This window comes from Pieris brassicae, chromosome 5, assembly GCF_905147105.1.
Source record: "Pieris brassicae chromosome 5, ilPieBrab1.1, whole genome shotgun sequence".
In the NCBI taxonomy this organism is placed as follows: Eukaryota; Metazoa; Arthropoda; class Insecta; order Lepidoptera; family Pieridae; genus Pieris; species Pieris brassicae.
Window position 1 is genome coordinate 364320 of NC_059669.1, and position 21771 is coordinate 386090.

Sequence of the window (21771 nt, forward strand, 5' to 3'; positions counted from 1 at the left end):
AGTGGGATCCGTAATTGTTTTCTTAAAGGAAGGCATATTTCTCTCCTCTCCTTGTCGTTTGCGAGACGTAGAAAAGGTTCCCGGGTCGGGAGGTTCGGGGTCAGGATCCATTTTACTGGAACTGCAGCGACTATATAAGTTTAAATTTTATACTTTACCAGCACCAATAGGGTTAGTTTTGTGAAGATAGAACAATAACAACTATTTTAGCCTTGGAAAATCACAGAAACACCGAAAAAAAAAAACTAAAATATCACTGACACGTGCGTCAACCATCCACAACCGCAAAAACTATAATATAATAGTATCTAGTTTATATTATTAGTGGGGCAAAAAACATCAATGGGTCTACACTAACAGCCAATGAACACACCAAATAGCTAATAAATGATGGCTGGTGATTGAAATGCATATGCATGCGCTCACATGGTAAAAGAAAACCACAATTGCTTAGAACAAAAATCAACATGTATCAGGCAAAGGCTAATCATCCACATTTCTATAAAGAAAGCTGAGGCCACTGGGTTTTTCTAGTTAATGATATTTCCTTGAAAATATTCTTTAAATATGCTATTAAATCAAACAACATTTAGCAAGCAAGAGTTTAATATCTTATATGAAGTATTCATCGCATTGCTTTTAACCTATAATAATAACAGGTAAAAATTAAACAAAGTTGTTTTTTATTTGATCATAAGAACTCCATCTCTCTCTCGATGCCCACAAATTTCAATTGCTCTGTTGGACCGTATCTGAAAAAACAAAATAAGAACAATTAAAAATATTCACCTTTATTCAAAATTTTAAACAGAATTATACTCGGACAGACCTTTTCCCATACCTTACTATATATATATACCACAAAGCAGATAGAAGATGCAGGTTTCTAATGATTAAATCATTTTTGAAGTTTGTGAACATAACAAAAACACAAATGTTTCCTCTTTAGTACAGATATATTCTAGTAATTTATCTTAATCTGCCAGATATTAATAATTTGATTTATTTTATGGATCTTCCATTAATGAGGCAGGCGTACCTGTAGTCAAAGAAGAGCTCTTCGCCCGGCTGAATGGCCCGCTTGGCGAAGATGCCGATACGGTGATCGCCGTTCACCATCATCACCTTCGCGTAGCAGTTCGGGTTGATGGAGTGATTCGCGAAACGGATTTTGTTGCCTTTGCGAGTCGCATCCACTACAAAATCTGCAATCGTTTATATTCGATTAATACGTTTCGTCCATTTGTCCTTCGAGTTGAGCCCGGAAGCCTCGAGGCAGCGGCAGAACTGTCTGAAAGAACTGAACTGAAAGAACATCTGGGGACCGCTTTTCACTCTTTCACTGAAATGTCTAAACAGATAATTGTGGCCACTAAGCGGCGCCCTGGCTTCTGATCAGAGCGCGCTGAGGAGAACTCCACTATGAACATTTAAATGAAGCCGTCTGTCTGCATCTGTTGAAATAATGATTGTTTAAGCCGAGTACACTTAAGCTCACATACTAACCGTTGTTGAGGTTGAAAAGAAAAGAGCACATATACTTGTCGTAGACCTTTCCCCTCCGGTCGGCCTCGTCCTGGGAGATGATCTCCCCGCAGTACTCCGAGATGAACTCGTTCTTGTGAGCGGCCTCCTTCAGGAATATACCCCACCCCGCGACGTCACTCGGCGCCAAGAGCAGGTGTTTGTGGAGACCCCTGGGGGGATAAATTCAGCGATTCGTCAATCCCGAGGCTCACCGGCGAGGCGGCACGCCGGCGGGAGCAACGAAACGGAGGAGGAGGACCTCTGCACGGAGACGTTCTTGCAGTAGGGCAGGCGGGCGTCGGCTCCGCAGGCCGAGCACAGGTCGGGGTCGCACTCGCGCACGCCCAGGTAGCACGGGCACTGCTTCGTGTTGCACTGCGCCTTGCACCGGCAACCGGGGAACCGGTTCTGGCCTGCGGAAGACAGCGGCGTCAGCGATCGCTCCGTCGGAGGATCGTCGACGGGCACACAACTCACAGTCGCTGCTGCACTGGCAGAATTTTTCGCAGAAGTTCTGCGACTGGACGCAGGGGCACATGTTGTCGCAGGGCTGGTTGGGATGCTCGCACGGCGTGTAGTTGTATCTGAAGGAGAGAGCAGAGGAACACGAATTATACGAAAATAGACGATCCCTGCTCGTGAACAATAACCCATGATGAATGTTTTGTCCTCTTTTCTTTTGAAGAACGGGGGCAAACGGGACCCTGTCGATGCCAGAGGCGTCGCGAGGACGTTGCCGGCCTTCGAAGTTGTCCGCTGTCCTCGCTTCCTATGTTCCTCTATGACGATATTAATCCACCCATTTCAACCCACAGGAAATCCAGCTACACTCAGATACCCGTATCCTCGGAACAAAACTGACAAATATACTCATAAATGACTCCATAACACCAGGTCGACAGACGTACACGTGATGAGAGGCGGAGTCCTTCTTGAGTTGCACCTTGCGGCAGTGCACCGACCACAGGCGGTGCTTCTTCTTCTTCTTCCTGGGCGGAGTCCTCTCCGCTTCTACGCCGCACCATTGGGCACCCGACTGCGTCCAGTGACGGTACACCTGCATCGACGACTGTTTAATAAAAGCTCCTACGAAGATATTCTAGACAATTTGTTTAGCAATATTTATAAGCATTAATGGGTTCGGGCCGGTCAGGGTCACTCTTTGTCAATTATCCATTTGGTTTTGTAATTTTGAAGGAAGCTGTCGTGTGCCTCAATAAAAACAAATAAATAAACAGATTTTCCCCTCGTTCAGACCTCTCTGTTTCTGATCCGTCTCTTTCTTCTATTTTTACATCTAAGATTATGTCAGGCTTGGCATCACACAATGATGGAAAGGAAGCGTTCAAAACAATTACACATCACACTGGAGTGACTCAGATGAGAAAATTGTTATTGCCCAGCTTCCGTGTGCCCGTTCTCCGATGACGTGGAAAAGAGGAGCGATTCTTACTTTCCAGCTCCACGATAGTCGCATTAAAAACCTTTTGCAAAAAGTAAAATAAAAACGACTCGAGTCGAGATAAATGGCTCTCACCTGTTGGCAAGTCTTGGACAGCATCACTTGAGCGATGGCACAGTAATTGGAGGCGAACACCTTGTGCAAGGCCCGGAACAGAGATTGGTCGGAGCCGGTCCACTCCGAGTCTATGTCGCCCACCGTCAGACCTGGAACGCGTTTACGAGGTGAAGCCCTAGGTGTGGAGTGCAGTGAAGGTTAGGTGCGAGACGATACAGATGACATAGTTGAACCAAGAAATGTCTCACCTAGAGCATTGTAAGCGGGCTCCGCGTCCTGTTCGGTCGCAATCTTGTTGCCCCAATTGCTGTTGCTGTTGCTGGAGTTGCTGTTGCCGCCTGGACGTTGTGAGAAAATCATTAGTACATGGAAATATTTACACAGTTATCGTCATATTTACGTTAATTTATATAAGTTTCTATGAAAATCCATATGAGACCGATCTAATTATAGAAAAATTACCTCCCTAATTAGAAACAAAAATTAGCTCAAGTGAAACTGTGACAATTTGATTAGTAGTAAAAAAATGTGGACTGATTCATAGTAAGAATTAAAACTGCTTTATGACCTTATCTTTCGAAAAATGATCTACTATATGCAACTTTACAGAAATTGGTTAAATAAAGTTAAATTAGATAAAATTTAACAAACGGCTTTTATTATCATGGAAATGAATACAAATAATACAATTATTTCATTTTACCTTATTACTACTAAGATTATTATAGAATTTCATTAATTGTAATAAAATTATTACTATCATTGTTATCGTTATTATATATTTTTGTTATTAATGGCTTCGAATCAACCGTGATAGCGACTAGAAAAAGATGGCGCGTAACCGAAAAAAGTGACGTAATTTTTTTTACAACGCCGATAAAGAAATGCGCAAAGGGAAACTTAAATATCACAGATGATACATTTCACAGGTTTTATCGAAATCCAAGAGACAAACAAACATTATATTTATTAAGACGGAGGTATGATTAAATGCTTAAGGAGAGCTATAGATCTTTTAAAGAAAACGCTGCCTCAACTTTGAAACAAAATCCAAAATACTCCTAACTAAAATCCTACGTTAATAACTTAAAACATAATAGTTGTTCCGTACCAAACCAAGTTCTTTGGGGTTCTAAACAGGAAAATGGTGGCCAAGAAATATGGGATTTATTCTCAGAATACTCTCTATCAGTATACCAGCTACTACCCTCATTAACAACAACATCTTCAGATATGGATCCTTCTTCTCCAATAATTGAAGATCCTTGGGTGTGGGAGTACATCGTTGCATAATGTGATCCTGGAAGATCTGCAGTTCGCGCCGTCATTAAGATGTTAGACGTGAACAATGGTATAGGTCGGATAATATACCTAATGTTGTGCTAAAGAAATGAGCCCAAAACTGATTGAAATTGAGCCCGATTCCCCTATGCCTATGAGATAGAAACGTTGTTCAAAACTATAGACCAGTTTCAATATTACCACCTGGAAAAGTCATCGAGGCTCTTACTCAGCAGAACATACACCCAGAGCAAGAGCAACAAGGTTTCATGCCAAAGAAATTGACCACTACGAATTTGCTTGGTTTCACTGAGGACATAGCGAAGGGAGTCGACGACGGACAGGAAATCCATACGATATACACCGACCTCAGTGAGGCTTTTGACCTCATCTGCCACGATTTACTACTGTAGAAGATCTTTTCCATGGGCATTCATGGGTCATTGTTTAAGTGGTGTGACTCATACTTAAAAAATAGGACACATCTGTTAAAGATCCGAGGGCGTGTGTCTAACGGTCAGCCTATACCTAGGGGTGTACCACAAGGGTCGCACTTAGGGCCTTTATTCTTTATCATTGTCGTAAATGACTTAGCATATGATTTAAAGTGCAATTTTAAAATATATGCTGATGATTTAAATTTATACCAACGTATTCAAGAGGATATCGACATTGATTTTCTGCAGGAGCAGAATGTGCTGCTGCATAAAGTTTTCGAAAAAGAAGAGAAATCTTCACCATTAACATACTGCATGAGGAGCCAGAAACTTCAAGAGGTTAAAAGCATAAGAGATTTGGATGTCATTATGGATAGTTCACTAAGTTTTAGGGAGCACATAGATAGTATTATAGAACAATCCTCGAAGCTTTGGTTTTATCTCCAGAATTACAGGGAGTCGTACCGATCCAAGTGTCGCTGTTACTATCTTTACCAGCCTCGTTAGAAGCATATTGGAGTTCAACAGTTGTGTATTTAACCCATTCGGCGAGGCTGGAGAGGGCGCCAAAAAAGTTTTGATACCATTTATCCTTTAAAAATAATAAATGTGCAATTTGAAGTAAATATGAGGATAGGTTAAATTGTTATACCTCGGAATCTCTGAGCGTTCGTAGAGCAAACGTCGACTCGCTATACCCATTTAAGGTAATTCGGACTTGTGGATTGCCCAGAAATTTCAGAACGTTTATCCAGACAAGTTCCTCGGGTCGGGAGTCGTGTATACGATCGAAGATGTTTTCACCTCTCACATTGTCGAACAAACGTTGCCAGAAACTCTCCAATTAATAGGTTATGTCGCTACCATAATGAAATTGCACAGTTTTGTCATTTTTCATGGTTCTTTGGCCTCAGCTAAGAGTAGAATTAGGACACAGTACCAATAATTTATTTTCTTTCTTTTATAGTTTGTATTTTTAATTTTTTTGGTTGTTTGTATTAACACTGTTTATTGTATGTTCACATGTTCTAGGGACGACACCGCTATGTATGTCAATATATATCATTTGTTCGTATACAAAAATGTTTTAGGTTTGTTTTACATCAAAAAAATGTTATGTCATACCTTTCTGAAATTTGTTGGAGTCATTGCTGTCCTCCGAAGAGGCGTCGTTGGGGGATTCCAAAGCCTTGCTCTTGTCTTCCAGTTCCACGTCACCGGCCTCGCCCAAGGCCTTCTCCCGAGCTAACTTTTCACGCATACCGTCCTAAAAATTTTAAAAGATACACTTTAACCGGTTTAAAGCGTGTAAGTATAAGTAGAGTCAATATTTTATCTCAATTATAATTGTATAATTTGCTTATTAATTTTAGTAAAACAAAATTTTAGAATAAAATGCCACAAATATACAGTAATAGCACAGAACACACCAACAGCATGTAGCAGTTAGAGCCGCAGGGCTCTGAGAACGGTGTCAAGTCGGGACCTCGTCGCTTGGAGAGGTTCGGGCGGGGGTGACACGCTTGAAGACCTAGATCGACATTCATTCATTCAGCTAAATGAGTTTTAAGCGGGAAATTCATCAATCGTGTAATGAAATCGGTAGTCAAGAGGCAAGATTTTAAATTAATCATTTGAAAATATTAATGAATCCCGATGAAGTTGCGCGAGTTAGGCTCCGCGGCCTATTAACACACAGATCAAACAAAAACATAACTATGAATATGATAAAATAAACGGGCTAATTGCGTTAGGAGACCTCAATGAATCTACAAAGTCGAAATCATACATGACCATGAGTGCAAAAGTAATGGGGAGGCAGAACAAATATGTTTGTGAGCTCACCTGGCGCCTGACTTCCTGTCGGCCGAACAGAAACGGATACTGTGAGGCCGAGATTAAAAATATAATACTAATACTATATAAGATTCCATGTACGCGGCTATGTACGGCTCGTTGGACACATTATATTCTTACAAAATCATTAATTCAATGTATAACGTATGTAATATCACTTCATTTAAAAAGACCCACCTGATGTTATGTGAGATGTGGCCTATCGGAGGACACTCTTGTCCAGAAGATGCTCGAGGAAGCTCGTGAATAACTTTCAACAGTGAGGCATAATAAAAAAGATTCCCATCCCGAAAATAAAATGAAAAGTATAATTTAAAAATACAAATCTCCGACCTGTTCAACCTGATCAAGTCAACGGTTAACAATTGGAACTGGTCGAGTTCGTTATCGTATCGATACTCACGATGCAGAAAGCAGTCGTACTTGAAGCACCTCCGACAGAAGAGAGTGTGGAAGGAGTGCATGGTCTGGTCTCGGGCCACGCACTCCGCCAGAGGTCCGTCTATGTTCGGAGTGCACTCGGGAGGCAGAGCGTTAGGGTCGCTGCGGGACGTCAGTTCTATGTATCTGAAACGATGCAGTGTATCGGAGATTGATCCTCAATTTAACGACCTTTGCTTTTCCATAAAAGCCTTCTAAGTTTAATGCGCACATAAGATAAGATAAGATTGACTTCCGTCCCGAATCTCATTCTAAGAGTACTCTTGAACCGATGGACCAACACTGTTTTTAAAAATGACTTCAAAATCGATGAACGGTTGGTACTTTTCACTTTTAACAAATCCTACACGATTGTATGTACAATTGTACTTTGCAAGATGTCGAAAGCCTACTTTTCTCTCAGCTCTTGAGCGGTCCCCTTGTCTGGAAACTGAGAGCTGATAGCTTGAAATATTATGAAGATGGGAAACTGCTTCTCGTTGATTATCTTCTTTTCACCATCCTTGGATTCATCCTTCTCTTTCTCCTTGGTGTCTTTTGCTTCTTTCTATAAAAAATAAATTATTATATTTTCGATCATCATTTTTATTTGAAGCCAAACAAGCGATTGAGCGACAAATTATTTTGTATGAAAAAAAACGACTAATTTTTCTCACAAATAGAGCAACATTTTTGGAACCACTAAGAAGTTGCACTCACATCCTTATCTTCTTTAGAATTTCGGGATTCGCGTCTAGTCCGCTCTTCCGCCACCTCCTCTTTGGTCTGGAAGCACATCAAAGCGTGCACGAGATCCACAAATAGATGATCGTCAATGAAACCACCTTCTTTGTCACCTAGAAGATTGAAGTATGTAATTATATTTACATACACGGCCATTGAAAACTTCTAGAGGACTTTTTAAGAGAATGTATAAAATCATTGTTGAATATTGTTAATTGACGAGCTTATATAACTCGATAGAGAAGATTGACAGAAAAATGCTTAAGAGGGAGAGAGCTGCTCAGAGGAGGCATATACTTTTAAGAGGTCCTTGAAAAAAAAAATTGTCTTAATAAAATAAAATTTGAAGCGTGTGTATCTTTTGTAAACATAGATGAATGTTTTGAAGATTATTCAATAATAAAAACTCATAAAAAAACATTACTGAATAATAATAACAATAACCTTCACTACATTCAAAACTTACCATTACCTTGTAAAGATGCTACAAAATACCTTGCAGTCATTTAAATAATTAAATTACCATGAACTTTTCCATCGTAATTCTTTATTAACTCCTCAATAAAGGTTCCATCTTGATCCAATACTTCATCTCCCATGTAAGGAATGTTGTGCAGCACTGTCTCATCTTCCACCATAAAGTTCTTCTGTGTTGGAGCCCAGGTGTACATAGTAGGTATTGGATTTACCGAGTTAATTATGTGTATAGGAACTTGTTGCGTTAATACCACTCCTGATGCTGGAAATATCAGTAAGAACTAGTTAAAATTCAAACTTTCACTGGCTGCAGCAGTAAGTGTAAATGACATATTAAAAAAACTAAACTAACTGTATGAAAAAAAATGGATTTATTAGATTCCTTATATATATATATATATATATATATGGAATGTTGTACTACTTTCTAATATATATTAAATATAATATTATCAACATTGTTGCAATGAGGTGCTTTTGTATATAAGTCTTTTAAACCATCTCAAAATTATAGAGCTAGATTAATAATAGTGTAGTATATTTATAAGTATATATTCATAATGTAAAATTATTAAATAGCTTTGATAATTTAATTAATTGTTTGCTAAATTCTTTGAATGTATAACAATTATTTTTCTTTAAATTGAAAAATAAAATTACCATCAGTATATGAGACTTCCGCTCTCTTCATAAGGCTCTCGTGATTAGGGCTAGGTCCTGGCTCTGGCCAGTAAGGCCGCCTACCACGCTCACATCTCTCATTGTCGCTGTTTTCAACCGCCTCGGACATAATTCTTAAATTGCGAGCCCATGCAACCTTTACTTCGTCGGCGCGTTTGAAGCGCTACAAATCAATAATTCATGCCATTACAAATTTAAAATAATACACAACGGTAAAAATACTTAAATAGCCTGAACTAAATATGAATATGTAAATAATATGAAATGAAAAATAATACTATACCTTTGCCTGCCGGAGCCGCATATATTCCGATTTCACCCTTTTCTTCCATTCTGCTGATACTTTACTTGGTTTACTCATATTTTACTAACTTTACAAGTCATACTAACATTACTTGTAAAAAATTATTAAAAGATAATTGAAACCAACTGAAAAAGTACAGTGCGTGAGAAGTTATAATAAAAACTAAAGGAATTTAAAAGATTAAAGAAGTGTAGTGTTAAATAAGTTAAATGTTTACTGATTGTCACAGATCAAGTAAAGGTAAACTACTATAGCTCTGGGAAAACTTTCATGAAATTGATATAATTAATTGTAGAAAAACATGGATCCCTGTCAAATTTGTATGTATTATACGAGAATAACTGGTCTATACTCTATAGGAACTTCATATGTTCACTGCACAGATAAAGATTATACCGACACATTTTCAGACTGTAACGCTGACGATGGGCTAAATAATTGACGGTACTCTGTCACATTGTAGCTGATAGCTCTACAGTCTATTGGGTATTGAAGTTAATGTGTTCGCTGCCATTTTTTCTCGGTTAATTTTATTGAAAAATAGAGTACAACTAAAAAGGTGAGCATGATAAAGCAAGTATAAATATGATTTAGTGCTGTATGTATTTTACTTTAAGCATGCCATTTTCAATCATAAATCATAATTTCGGCCACGTATTACGTAATTTGTTGTACTTCGTCACAATAATTTACTACGAAAGATAAATAATGCAAAAACATATGTGAGCGATCTCAAGCGCAGAACGTACGAATGGTTGGCTACACCGAAAAGTTGTTCTGTTTGTAGGTGTGCGTATCCTACAAACTGCCGCAGGTTATGCGAAGAGGCTCGTATAATGACCTCGTATCGCAACGAGGTGGGTGCTTGGGATGGCGGCCCGCCCGGCGCCGAGGGGGACTACGCCCCGCAGCCTGCACCGCCGCTGTCAGCGCCCATGCCCACTACAGACCCTTGGACAGGGGTCAGCTACACTCAATATCCTTCCAACTACGACTACCATTCCTATGGTGCCCCGCAATATGGTTACAGTTATGATTCTTCTTACTATCAACGAGCAGACAGCTATTATGATGCTCAAAGTAATTATTCAGGCCAGTACCAAAGCAGTTATGGGTATACAAAGTCCATTGACCAGCCATCTGGTGAGAGTCGTAGTTACACACATAGAAGACCATCATATAAATCCAAGTCTAGAAGCATTTCTCCATATGACCGAAGAGAACGACAATATTCTAAAAGAGAATCTAGTTATGATCACAAGTCTAAGACAAGATCTTTGTCTAAAAGAAAATATACTCCAAGTCGGTCATCTTCCCGATCAAAGTCAAGATCTTATTCAAGATCTCCTATACAGAGAAAGAGGCGCTCTGCTGACTCAGATGATTCTAAGAAGTCCTATAGAAGATCAAGTAGGAGTGCTAGTGAACAATCTTTAAAACCATCTACTAGAAGAAGGAAGTCAAAGTCATTTCATAGATCAAGCTCCGAAAGCAGTGGCAGACAATCACGAAGTGTATCCCCTAAGTACAGAAAACAGAAAGATAAAAGGAAGTCACCAATATATAAGGCAGACAGATCAAGAAGTGCTTCCCCTAGAATAAAGTTAAAAAAATGTGTGTCTAGAAGCCGATCACCAAAAGTGAAACAAGAGAGAGATAGAAATGTGTCTCCATATTCCAAGTCAAAAGATAGAATAGGCTTTAGTAACAAAGGCAAGGATAAAAGGGTTAAAAATTTAAGTCCATTAAGGAAATCTACAAAATCACCCTCACCTCAAATCAAATTGGAAAAAAGATCTGTAACACCATCTAGAAGTCATAAAGCTTATGATAAGTCCTCAACTCCTCCAAGACAAAGCAATTATAAAGAGCCACATTCATTAATATCTGATAGACCTAAAGAGAGTTCTGTTACTCCACCTAGATGCTACGCCCGTAGCCCTTCAAGTTCGAAGTCACGTTCATCTAGATCATTAACTCCAAAAAGGCGTAATCGGTCACGGCGCCGGTCCTCATCATCTTCATGTAATTCGTATTCACGCAAACGCTCTAGATCACGTTCTTGTAATCGGTCAAAGCGTAAGAGTATGTCTATTAATAAGTCGAGCAGCGGGAGTCCAACTCGTGTTCGTCATAGAAAAAGTAGATCATTATCGCGACATCGATCAAGAGCTCGTCGATCGAAATCACGATCCAGATCTCGTAGTGCGCATTCCAGTAGCAGAAGTGGCACTAAAACGCCAAGTGAGGACGAACGTCGTGGGCAGTTTACTGTAGCAGATAGAAAGCGTTATTGGAAATTACACAGACATAATCAAGGTGGACGAATTAAATCTCCAAAGGAAATAAAGGCTCCACCTGGAGCATTTGAAATTGCAAAAGTAGATGATATTGACTATGGAGATCCCCCTGAAGTAGAGGGACCCAATTTCGCTGAATTACTTCCTCCACCGGGTCAAGTTGCTCTCGAAGGGCCTTCTAATTCAAAAAACAATAAAACACCTCTCCCAATTCCTATTAAAAATGACGGAAGCTTTTTAGAGATGTTCAAGAAACTTCAACAGGAGACAAAAAAACAAGAGGACGTAAAGAAACCAGAAATTAAAAAACCAGTTTTACCATTTATAGGAAAAAGGCGTGGAGGTAGAGTTCTTAAGACTGGACTAGTTAAAAAGGCTAAAGCAATCGATGAACAAACCGTTGACAATACACCAAAAGACGCTTGGTCTCTATATATGCAGGAAGTTAAAAAATATAGAGAGACGTCGTGTGAAGAGGAAAGAAAGACTAGACCACTTGTCAAATAGTTGTAGTTTTATAAATTATGTACTTTTAATTCATGAATATTTTTTTAATATCGTTCGCGTATATTGTAGCCTACTATAGGAATTTAATTTGTTCTAATAAAGATATAAAATCTATATTTTTACTTCTCTCATCATTACAGCAGAATGCCTGAAAGTATCAAATCAGCTGCTGATATCAAAACCGCACCTTTCGACCCGCGGTTCCCTAACCAGAATCAAACAAGGTAAAACTTTGACTTATTATAACATTGCATCCTTGTACCACCACGATGGCGATGGCGGATATTTTATTTTTAGCACTTATTTATACAAAGTATTTAAAAGATAAGTTACTCGGCTGATACATTGGTGGTCTACATACAAATGTTGGATAATTTATGTATGAATATATTCATTGATTGACCATTTTTGGCTATTTTTGAATAGAATTAAAAATAATGTCACTTTTTAGTTTGCTTAGTTTGCTAGTTTATTACATTAAACATACTTGACATTTCAGACACTGCTATCAAAGTTACGTAGACTTCCACCGTTGCCAGAAGGTGCGAGGAGAGAAATACGAACCATGCAATTACTTTAAGCGCGTGTACAAGTCCCTATGCCCCAATGAATGGGTCGACAAGTGGGACACCCAACGTTCAGAAGGATCTTTCGCGGGAAGGATTTAATTCATTCGTCTAGTTATTTTATTTATTTTTAATTCCTGTTAGGTTTGCTCGTGATGTAGAATAAAGAGTTAAACTACAAAATGTTTTTAATTTTCTAGGTTCCTATCTAAAGTATTATTTATCTACTGTAATCTAGGTTATCAATGATTTGCGCCCGTACTCCATACTAGCAGTGTAAAGGCAATTATCTGAAACGTTTATCAACAAAATACTATTACTATTTTGCACAGAACAGTACTAGCAAATTCCTAGGTATTAAATAAAGATGCAATAAAACTGCAACAAATTTATTAAAAATGACAAGAATCATTCAAATTTAAATGGGACCTGGAAAGGCTCCCTTTCCACGCAGGTCATCCCAATGTTCAATCCAGAAATTTGGACAAATTGTTTGAAAATACTTCTTAAAGATTTTGCAATCATCAACGTCGCCTAGCAGGCGCGTACAACGGTAGTAGTCACAGTAGTTGTCATAGCAAGCCCTGTCAAATTCAATATTTAAAATCATACATCTAAAAGCAATATTACAACGGCATAATTGCGCTATGTTTTAATTAGGCGCTTGATACGTAAATTTATGTTTTTACAAAATTAATGGTATAATTATTTAATCCTTACTTTGTCTGATTTTGAAATGGGTATCGAGGGTCAATCCTTAATGTCCTAAATTCTTGATCACACATTTTTCTTTAGAAAAAAGAATGAAATGACTAAATGGTAAAATAAATGTTACAAAAACAAATAGTATTTCAGGGCGTTGCTGTTTTCTTCATGATTGATTTACTTGTGATACTAAACAAGTTTTTGAATGCCATTCTTTTATTGTTTTTCTTTTTCGTAACTTACCAAGAAACTTTTTATGGTAGTCATAATAGAACCTTTTTTCTATATTTATTGTAAAATGTTATTTGGATTTCTCAATAATTTGCAACCGAAAGGACCGAGTACAAGTATTTTTTTTTGTAAAACAAAAATTTATGAAATCATGAAGCAGTTCAATGTGCAAATGCATTTCAATTTTGTCCTTTTGTTTACTTCCTCAATATAATCCCAACACAATTATAATCAATTGCGTTTCAACACGCAAATACATGATAATACGATTGTAATCAGGGTGAATATGACAGGTGAGAAATTATATTTAAAATAAATAAAATGCATCGCAAAATATGTTGCTAAGCTCAAAGTTGGAAGACTGCTGGGTCATGGCTGGGCTGAACTCTGCGGAAAGTTTTTATGGAGAAAAAAAAAGAATTAATTTAGTACTTAGGGGTTTTTATTCCAGAAAGGCAAACGTCTCTATGGGGTAGCATAGCAAAATGTTCACAGGTGTTTAAAATAAAACTAATTCGGAAGTAATAGAAATTTAATAATATTTATTACGATTTAAAAATATTGTTTAGCCACACCCATCGCCTACAAATCAGTATGATGACGCCATACGCTGAATCACGCAAATTTTAATTTTTTATATTAATAACAAAATACAGATTTAATAATTAATTGATTTACAATAATAAGACTAGATATTTCTTAAAATTTTATTCCAGTAACCCCTTTAAAAGTCGATTTTGGAAACCAAGTTCATAACAAGACTTAATTAAAATACTAATAAAACTTCTTTGATAACAACACTCTTTCAGTGAGAATCATTGTTGGAATTCTTTATAGTAGCAGTAGCATATTGCTGTTGGCGCATTAATATACCTAAACATTGTAGAAGGCATTGCATACTTGCAGCAGAAGTTGCCTGAAAATTTAAAAAAATACAGCTTATATAAGAGTTATCCTAAATAACAAAACTTGCTAACTTGATGTATTGAAGCAGTTGGTTAAAGAGATTATGTGACTGCATTAAAGACAAGATTGGCGATTGGATTAGAGAGAGCAGAAAGCTAATTATGTATCTACTTGACTTTTATGCAAGAAATTACCCTTTTTCTGTTTCCTATTTGCTAATATCACAATCCAAATCAATGTAGGTCTTTTAACAGCCATGATATCACTCTCTCTCTCATAGATGATGACAGCCCATTGAAGTTACAATTTATGGTAAGTTTACTGGTCTTTCCTTTGATTAAAATATCTTTCATAACCTAAGCTTACATGATTTAAAAACATTAATACAACATATTACCTTCAACAGTAATAAGTCTTGATCGGTGTGTGCAAAGGGTGAATCTGACGATTCTATGCATCTGGCTAATGCGGCATCACTAGTAAACATACATTTTGTTGTTTAAAGTTGGTGTTTTACTGTTAAGCACTCAAAATGTCAATGTAATAAATTTGGATGAATAACTAAATATTATTTAATTATAATATTTTATCTTAAATACTCATCTCAAATTTAAATTTCATTTTCAAAATTAGTGTGGGGAATTAGTACATTTTCAAAATTAGTGTGGGGAATTAGTAATGAGTAAAATAACTCATGTTGTGTTTATTTTTCTTATATGTATATACTCTCAAGAAACAACATAAACAGAATTATTAAACATAAGTTACACAACTTATTGGAATATATACCTAAGCTCAGTAGTCTGAAGCTGCTGCCTAGCTGAAGCCATAGCATCATGAACAGCTAGTTGCTCTCTTGGCTGCAATGGTGGATTAGCTCCCATTGCCTGTTATACATTTTAACTATTTACATGAATTATTCACATGAGATTTTATAACGCATAACTGAAAGGATATAGACAGTAGCACTAAAAACCTTTAATGCTATTTAATATATAAATAAAGCGGAGAGTTTCATTAGAGAGAGAGAATTCAATATAGTCCTTAACACCTTTGTATGAACTTCTGCAATTGCTCTCAAACCATTAACCCATTCTTGTCTAGCCCTTGCATCTGTTGCTCTTAGTTTAAGCATGTCTCCTGAAGCACAATTTATGGTAAAGGTTTTTGAGTCTTCATCGCTTGGACAAATTACAGCCCCAGCTAAATGTGCCTAAAAACAGTCATTTTTGTTCATCACAATTACCCCTTAATTCACACACCTATAGCAGTTTTTACTTTAAATAATTGCAATAACTTACCTCTCCTCTAGCTGGTTGCCCTGGCTGTACTGTGTCACCTGGACCATCAAACAAATAATATGTAAGAACTCCAGTTTCTGGATCCACAGCAAACCATCTTTGTTGCCAACCCTTCACAACATTAGTGTATTTATACAATTGCCCCGATAAGGGTCTGTTGGAACTAAGACACGAAGCTTTGATCATTGTTATGATTTGTTTAAAAACATAACAAATTTATTTCTTTGAATTGTACTGACGTTTTACTAATTTAATTTGCTTCTATTCTTTGTTAACATTTATGTAGAAAGAAATCCTATTAGGGATGTAAAAAGTAAATCCGAAAAAAATTTAACACTGGTCAGTGGCCTTCCGAAACTCCACAAAAATATTAAAATTTAAATAATTAAAATACACCACAGATTAAGACTAAATAGTAAATACAAGTGTTCAAAACTTCAAACCTTGTTTTTATATTTACTCCATAGAGTAGTTTTCGAAACATTTCGTAGTACATTATATATTTACCATAGAGTACATTATATATAGGATTTACTATTTCATTTGAGTCTGACGTCTGTAATTTAAATGTTTTGTAAGTCATGAAATTTTAAACAATCTTAATCTAATAAATAAAAATTATACATTATAAAAGGTAACTAAGATGCCCGTCAAACTAATTCGTACCGATGTTGATACACTAAAAAAGATTGCGTTAAGTCCTGGAAGTCATATTATTGGAAGAGGAGAACATTTAGAAGTGGTATGATCGTGTCATGTTTTGTTACTTGTGAAGCTTAAAATACAATTGATTATTTGCTCAACTTAATGTGTTTCAGTTTGATAAGCGGGTGTCTAGAAAGCATGCAAAGATTGAAGTGAAAAATGATTCTATTGTTGTTAACGCTGTAAGTAATTGTATATATAGTAAGACTTTGTTTCACTCATTATTTTAAATTTTCGCGTCTTATAAAATATGTTTCAGCTCCACCACAATCCTGTATTCTATACTAAAAGAGGTTCCAGTAAATCAGAAGCATTGACTTTAAATTCAGTGGTAGTGTTGTCTAATGGAGACAAAATTGGGTTGTTACCCAGGACGTACTGGTTTGAAATAATTGTTGTTGATGAAAACAATTCTTCAGAGCAAACAAATAATATTGAAGTAAATGAAAATGAAGACTTAACAACAACATCTGAAGAGACATTGAGTATTAGAGCATCTCATGATGACAACATTCAGCAACCTGAAACATGTAAATTTATTTAATAACAACTTATAAGATGACACAGATTTCTTGTAACACAACTTTAGTATAATACATTTTTATATCAATGTTCAATACTTTTCTTGCTCTAGACTCTCGTAAAAAAACACCCAAATTTCATCACAATTTAACCAAATTTAAGAATATGTTAGATCAAAACATAGATTGGACTGAATAGGATGAGATATCTAAATTATATTAATAATTTTATTATCGAACACTAAATTAAATCTATGTTTATCTTTTCAGTTCAAGAACCAAATACTGAGCAATTAGACAACACCCAAGAACCTAAGTTGACTGATTCACCCACAAAACGAAGACGAAGTGCCTCTGAGGATACTTTAAATTTTGATTCAGGTGTGATTTAATTTCAGACATGATATATTTATGGCTCTCTTTATATGAAACATACTATAACACCAAATTTTGAAAGATTGTTTACTCATGTCACAATAATTAAAATGAATTACATTAACAAACAAACAACATTGTAATGGTTTCAATTGTTAGTCTTAATACTAAAAAAGTTAAAAGACTATTTATATAATAATGTCTAAAAATGAAATCTTCCGACTAAAGATAAATAACTCGACATGCATTTTTTTAATATTCTAGTTGAATAGTTCTGTTTATAATCCTAACGTTTTTATTACTTCTAAGTTCTATAATTATAACATTATTAATTAAATGTGAAATAGGGCACATTTTTGATAAAAACTTTCATTTTATTTTTAATTTTCTTGTATTTTATATATATTAGTCATTTTTAAATTATCTAGTAAGAAATTATTTTCCTTCATTGTAACGCTATATGCTAGTACAAGTAGTAGTAATATACATGCAGTGTAGGAGCCAATAAACTAATAATTACTAGCTTACAGACATCTTTATTGCAGTAAGTGAAAACAGCGAGTCTGATTCTGCAAAGAAGATCAAATTGGAGCCACCTGACAGTAATTATGGAAATTCTCAGCAGGGGATAAGTGACGCGAACACGGTAGTGATTTCTTACTATTATGGCAAAAATTGTTTCCATATTAATTCTTTCACTCCACAATTTGTTTAATATTATGATAACTCTAGCAGCAAATTTCATGTAACTACAGTACACAAAATTGTAGCACAGCTGAAATTGGTTTTCATTGTTAATTTTTTTATGGGATAGATAGGAAACAGGCAAGGGGGACTGACTCCTGTATGTCAAATGTTTTGTACTTTAATTAAATTAAAAAAACTGAGCACTGTATGAACTAATTTGTATTAATTGTATTACGCCAATCAAATCAATTGTAACTGCAACTAAAGTGACAAGTTAAGTTAACTGTTCTTTCAAATCAATATGATATCATGTGATGTTTTTGGTCAGGCTTCCAGTTCAAGTGTTCATCAAGGCAATCCCTCAAGCGGCGTTAGAGAAAGGTGTTACTATGGGGCAAGATGTTACAGGTATGTTGTAATAAATATATTGTATTGTTAAAGTGTGAATGCTTGTAAATTAGGTGTTACAAATTATTGGAGTTGATATAAACAAATTTCTGTCCCAACTAAGTTTTTATTCATTATTGCTTTATTTAAGGTGTCGGTAGTAAATTTTATACATATGAAAATGTATTGAGGTTGTATTTTCTCAAAATAAAGTTTTATAATTTTAGACGCAACCCAGTTCACTTGGTACAATACAGTCATCCAAGAGATTCTGATTGGGGAACAAGTGATAGGGGTGTATGTCCTAATGGGGCTTACTGCACAAAGAATGATCCTAGGCATTGGGATACCCATACCCATCCACCAGGGACCACACGGCTGCCACAGCTACAAGGTTTGTAATTTTATATGCCTAAGTAACTGTATTTTGACACTACACCATAATTATTTGCCTTGCCTTTTCAGCTTTTCAAATTACACGCTATGGCAGAGTAATAAATGTTAACCCACAATTCAATATTCGAGATGTTGACACAGAAGATTCAAATGAACAGTGTTGCAAATACAATAGAGATTCTTAAATGTCTGCTCGGAGCCTTGGATTAAAAAAATGCCTACTTGGAGTTAAGATAATGTTTCTATAAAACATCATTTAATCTTCGACAGGTAAACCTAAGACCAAAAAGAAAAAAAAACAGATAGAAGATACAACCGATGAATCTGATCAAGATTTGAATGGATTAAATATGAGAGCTTGTCGGAGAAACAGAGGAGGTAGTGTATCTGATTTTGATCTTGATTGTACAGGGTCAGAGTCAGACCCCTATGGGTCAGATGAATCAGATGAATGGCATCCACTTGATGGTAAATTAATGTGATATTAATGTTTTATCTTATTTTAATATCAATTAAAAACTAGATTCTTAGGCCCTGTCATCATTTTTACTGTCACAACTTATGTGATAAATGTATCATTTCTAGATCTGTCTTTAAGATTGTAATTAGAATAATATCAACAAAATGCTATAACTAAATTATGATATGTACTTATTATTGGTATGTTCTGTTAAGATTTAAGTTTATACTAAGTTCTTTAAAACAATAAATTATTATACTAAATATTTTTTCTTTTTACTTGATTCCATTTTTAATCATTAGTAAGTAAAAACATGCATTAGTCCCATACTTTGTATGTTTATTAATAAATTTACAAATGTTTATCTTGTACTCTAGGCCGGAATACCAAAATATATGAAAACAAAATGAAGTGTTTTAATGCCATATTTATTTCAACTTAAACAGAATTAATAAAATCCTTCATCATCTGAATGATTGTTACGCTCCCAATCTGGTTGAGCTGCAAGTAGTAATGTGGGTGGTGCTTCACCACCTCTCACCTTGAGTGCATACACAGCTGATTCCACTTTGAACACATTATTTCGTGTTGTTGACATTTTACGTGATAACTCTCTATCTATGCTAAATAATCCTGAAAAAAAAAAAGTTATTTGTAATTCTGTTTTTATATAATTATTTGGTAAATCTGGGAAAAATTGGCAGTTGCATATCCAGTATGAAAATAAAGTATATAAAAATTACTACACACCTAAATATCCAGTGTAAAGATCTTTTACTGCCTGACATGACTCAAAACAATCATTACTATCACCACTTGAAATACTGTTAATAGCCTTTCTCATCAATTCTCCTGTCAAATCTGCTAATCCTAACATATAATCAGATTGCGTCAACATGGTAGTCACTGACTTTTCTTCCATAACATACTCCAACTCTTTCTGGACCTGAGACCATGAGATGAGCATCTTTTTCTCCAAGAAGGAGCAAAAGGTCCGTGCTTCTATAAATTCTTGGAAACCAGCAGTTACAGCACGGGAGTGTAAGTAAGCAGGGCTGTTTTCTAGTTCCAATCCAATACTTTTAATGGGACCCTGAATTAGTTTCTGAAGTCGTTCATTTGCTTCATTTATTTTTATTTCAGCTGATTCAATCCTAATAAAAATGGAAAAAAATTCAAATATTAGCTAGCTAAAATATAATTATTGGCTATGAATGCTTGAACATATTATTCATTTAGCTTTATCTAAATGAATAATTATACAAATACTCCATTATAATATCACATAAAATGGTTATATCCAAACAAAGAGAAGATAGCCAAATTAAACATTATAAAGATTTATTTTTTATAAAGAAAATTATTGTAAAATTGTAATTGTAGGGATACAATAAAAAAATACTTACGTGATAGCTGAATGTAAAAGAAATATAATTCTTTTACTTTCAATTGTAATATCTCTAGAAAGCTTGACCAATCGCTCATGTCGATCTTGACGATCATTTAGCTTTTGAGCAACAATTTTGAACATTTGCAGCACAGGACTATCATCCGGTAAAGAAATAGCAGCTTCTCTTGCTACAGAAGACAAAGACTTGTGACCTTGATTTCTATCGTTTTTATGGCCACGAAATCTTCCTGCAAAATATAAGGACGATATTGTAGTATTGTAGTACCGAGTACATTAATGTCTAATAATTAAAAAAATAAATACACTTACCACGTCCAGACATAGTGAATTGTATTCGTATAAATATTACTTAAAATATAAAATAGATACTTTTTCGATTGGGTATAAAATAGAGACAGAATTTAAACAGTTTATTACTTTATTATAGCTATTTTAATGTTTGTCCCAGTGTTGCCAGGTGGTCTCGACGACGTACCCCTAGACTAATTCGATTTCCCCCCAGAAATACCCTAGGATGCCCTCACCAAGCGGATGGTAGCATGGGCGATTATTTAAAACGGCGTTCATGTTGTGATTATTGGGAAATGAACGGCGTATGCAAAGTATCTGTAATAGAAATTGGATTGACGGATTCAAGTTTTATTCGGTTTTTGCGATTGCGACTATTTTTATGTTTTCGTACTACAATGTAGTTCCAAAATGTGATATATAATAGTAAAAAACTGTATTTGGTGTTTTTCCTCTGAAAAAAAAACCCCAATATTCGTTCAGCCTATTCTGCCCCTACCACGCTTGAGAAACCCCTTAATCTAGGGGGAAATCCTCTGATCTGGCAACATTGGTTTGTCCCAAACTCCAAAGTATGAACGCGGGCGCGGGCTGGCACAGTACAGAATCCACACGCCACTTTGACAAGGCTAAACACCATCCCAATCCGCTGGTGCGTAATAGCATCAACTATTACCCCTTCCCGACAAAAAAGGCTCGTAGGAGGCCCCGACATATACTAACGGATCCGGACGATCCAATTACTGTAGCAAACAATAAATTAAATGCCGCCCGCGCG

At 36.0% G+C, this 21771-nt stretch overlaps 6 protein-coding genes across 13 annotated transcripts; 3 read left to right on the plus strand and 3 right to left on the minus strand.

Moving 5' to 3' along the window:
* Positions 1 to 588: 588 nt before the first annotated feature.
* LOC123709915 (histone-lysine N-methyltransferase E(z)) lies at positions 589 to 9562 on the minus strand. 4 transcript variants are annotated; one of them, XM_045661522.1, is made up of 17 exons: positions 9227 to 9562; positions 8923 to 9106; positions 8309 to 8524; positions 7762 to 7898; positions 7455 to 7609; positions 7025 to 7188; positions 6610 to 6624; positions 6195 to 6295; positions 5890 to 6031; positions 3295 to 3384; positions 3065 to 3195; positions 2436 to 2584; positions 2005 to 2111; positions 1787 to 1940; positions 1507 to 1697; positions 1040 to 1205; positions 589 to 752 (listed from the first exon to the last, which is right to left on the minus strand). In XM_045661522.1, exons 1-17 carry the CDS (start codon positions 9302 to 9304, stop codon positions 692 to 694), a joined length of 2241 nt encoding a protein of 746 aa, XP_045517478.1. In that variant the 5' UTR covers positions 9305 to 9562; the 3' UTR covers positions 589 to 691. The 4 variants fall into 4 exon arrangements, with proteins under 4 accessions (XP_045517478.1, XP_045517479.1, XP_045517480.1 ...); XM_045661523.1 differs by lacking the exon at positions 6610 to 6624; XM_045661524.1 differs by lacking the exon at positions 1507 to 1697 and having other exon boundaries at positions 1740 to 1940.
* Positions 9563 to 9671: 109 nt separating this feature from the next.
* On the plus strand, positions 9672 to 12803 carry LOC123709230 (cytochrome c oxidase subunit 6B1). 2 transcript variants are annotated; one of them, XM_045660362.1, is made up of 3 exons: positions 9672 to 9806; positions 12195 to 12278; positions 12554 to 12803. In XM_045660362.1, the coding sequence occupies exons 2-3, from the start codon at positions 12199 to 12201 to the stop codon at positions 12720 to 12722; spliced, it is 249 nt and encodes an 82-aa protein (XP_045516318.1). In that variant the 5' UTR covers positions 9672 to 9806; positions 12195 to 12198; the 3' UTR covers positions 12723 to 12803. The 2 variants fall into 2 exon arrangements, with proteins under 2 accessions (XP_045516318.1, XP_045516319.1); XM_045660363.1 differs by having other exon boundaries at positions 9696 to 9806; positions 12198 to 12278.
* LOC123709227 (serine/arginine-rich splicing factor 4) lies at positions 9813 to 12168 on the plus strand. The gene has a single exon (XM_045660355.1). It carries the CDS (start codon positions 10084 to 10086, stop codon positions 12052 to 12054), a length of 1971 nt encoding a protein of 656 aa, XP_045516311.1. The 5' UTR covers positions 9813 to 10083; the 3' UTR covers positions 12055 to 12168.
* Positions 12804 to 13833: 1030 nt separating the features above from the next.
* On the plus strand, positions 13834 to 19546 carry LOC123709228 (aprataxin and PNK-like factor). 4 transcript variants are annotated; one of them, XM_045660358.1, is made up of 9 exons: positions 13834 to 13849; positions 16398 to 16505; positions 16582 to 16650; positions 16728 to 16998; positions 17260 to 17370; positions 17910 to 18010; positions 18380 to 18459; positions 18666 to 18832; positions 19105 to 19546. In XM_045660358.1, exons 2-9 carry the CDS (start codon positions 16407 to 16409, stop codon positions 19314 to 19316), a joined length of 1110 nt encoding a protein of 369 aa, XP_045516314.1. In that variant the 5' UTR covers positions 13834 to 13849; positions 16398 to 16406; the 3' UTR covers positions 19317 to 19546. The 4 variants fall into 4 exon arrangements, with proteins under 4 accessions (XP_045516314.1, XP_045516312.1, XP_045516316.1 ...); XM_045660356.1 differs by lacking the exon at positions 13834 to 13849 and adding an exon at positions 14468 to 14774; XM_045660360.1 differs by lacking the exon at positions 13834 to 13849 and adding an exon at positions 14468 to 14774 and having other exon boundaries at positions 18904 to 19241.
* Positions 14250 to 16188, minus strand: LOC123709229 (oxysterol-binding protein-related protein 11). Its single transcript, XM_045660361.1, has 5 exons — positions 15764 to 16188; positions 15514 to 15675; positions 15252 to 15349; positions 14860 to 14938; positions 14250 to 14472 (listed from the first exon to the last, which is right to left on the minus strand). Exons 1-5 carry the CDS (start codon positions 15947 to 15949, stop codon positions 14362 to 14364), a joined length of 636 nt encoding a protein of 211 aa, XP_045516317.1. The 5' UTR covers positions 15950 to 16188; the 3' UTR covers positions 14250 to 14361.
* A 157-nt stretch (positions 19547 to 19703) lies between the features above and the next one.
* LOC123709694 (translin-associated protein X) lies at positions 19704 to 21411 on the minus strand. The gene is made up of 4 exons (XM_045661188.1): positions 21015 to 21411; positions 20701 to 20932; positions 20045 to 20448; positions 19704 to 19927 (listed from the first exon to the last, which is right to left on the minus strand). The coding sequence occupies exons 1-4, from the start codon at positions 21025 to 21027 to the stop codon at positions 19743 to 19745; spliced, it is 834 nt and encodes a 277-aa protein (XP_045517144.1). The 5' UTR covers positions 21028 to 21411; the 3' UTR covers positions 19704 to 19742.
* Positions 21412 to 21771: the final 360 nt, after the last annotated feature.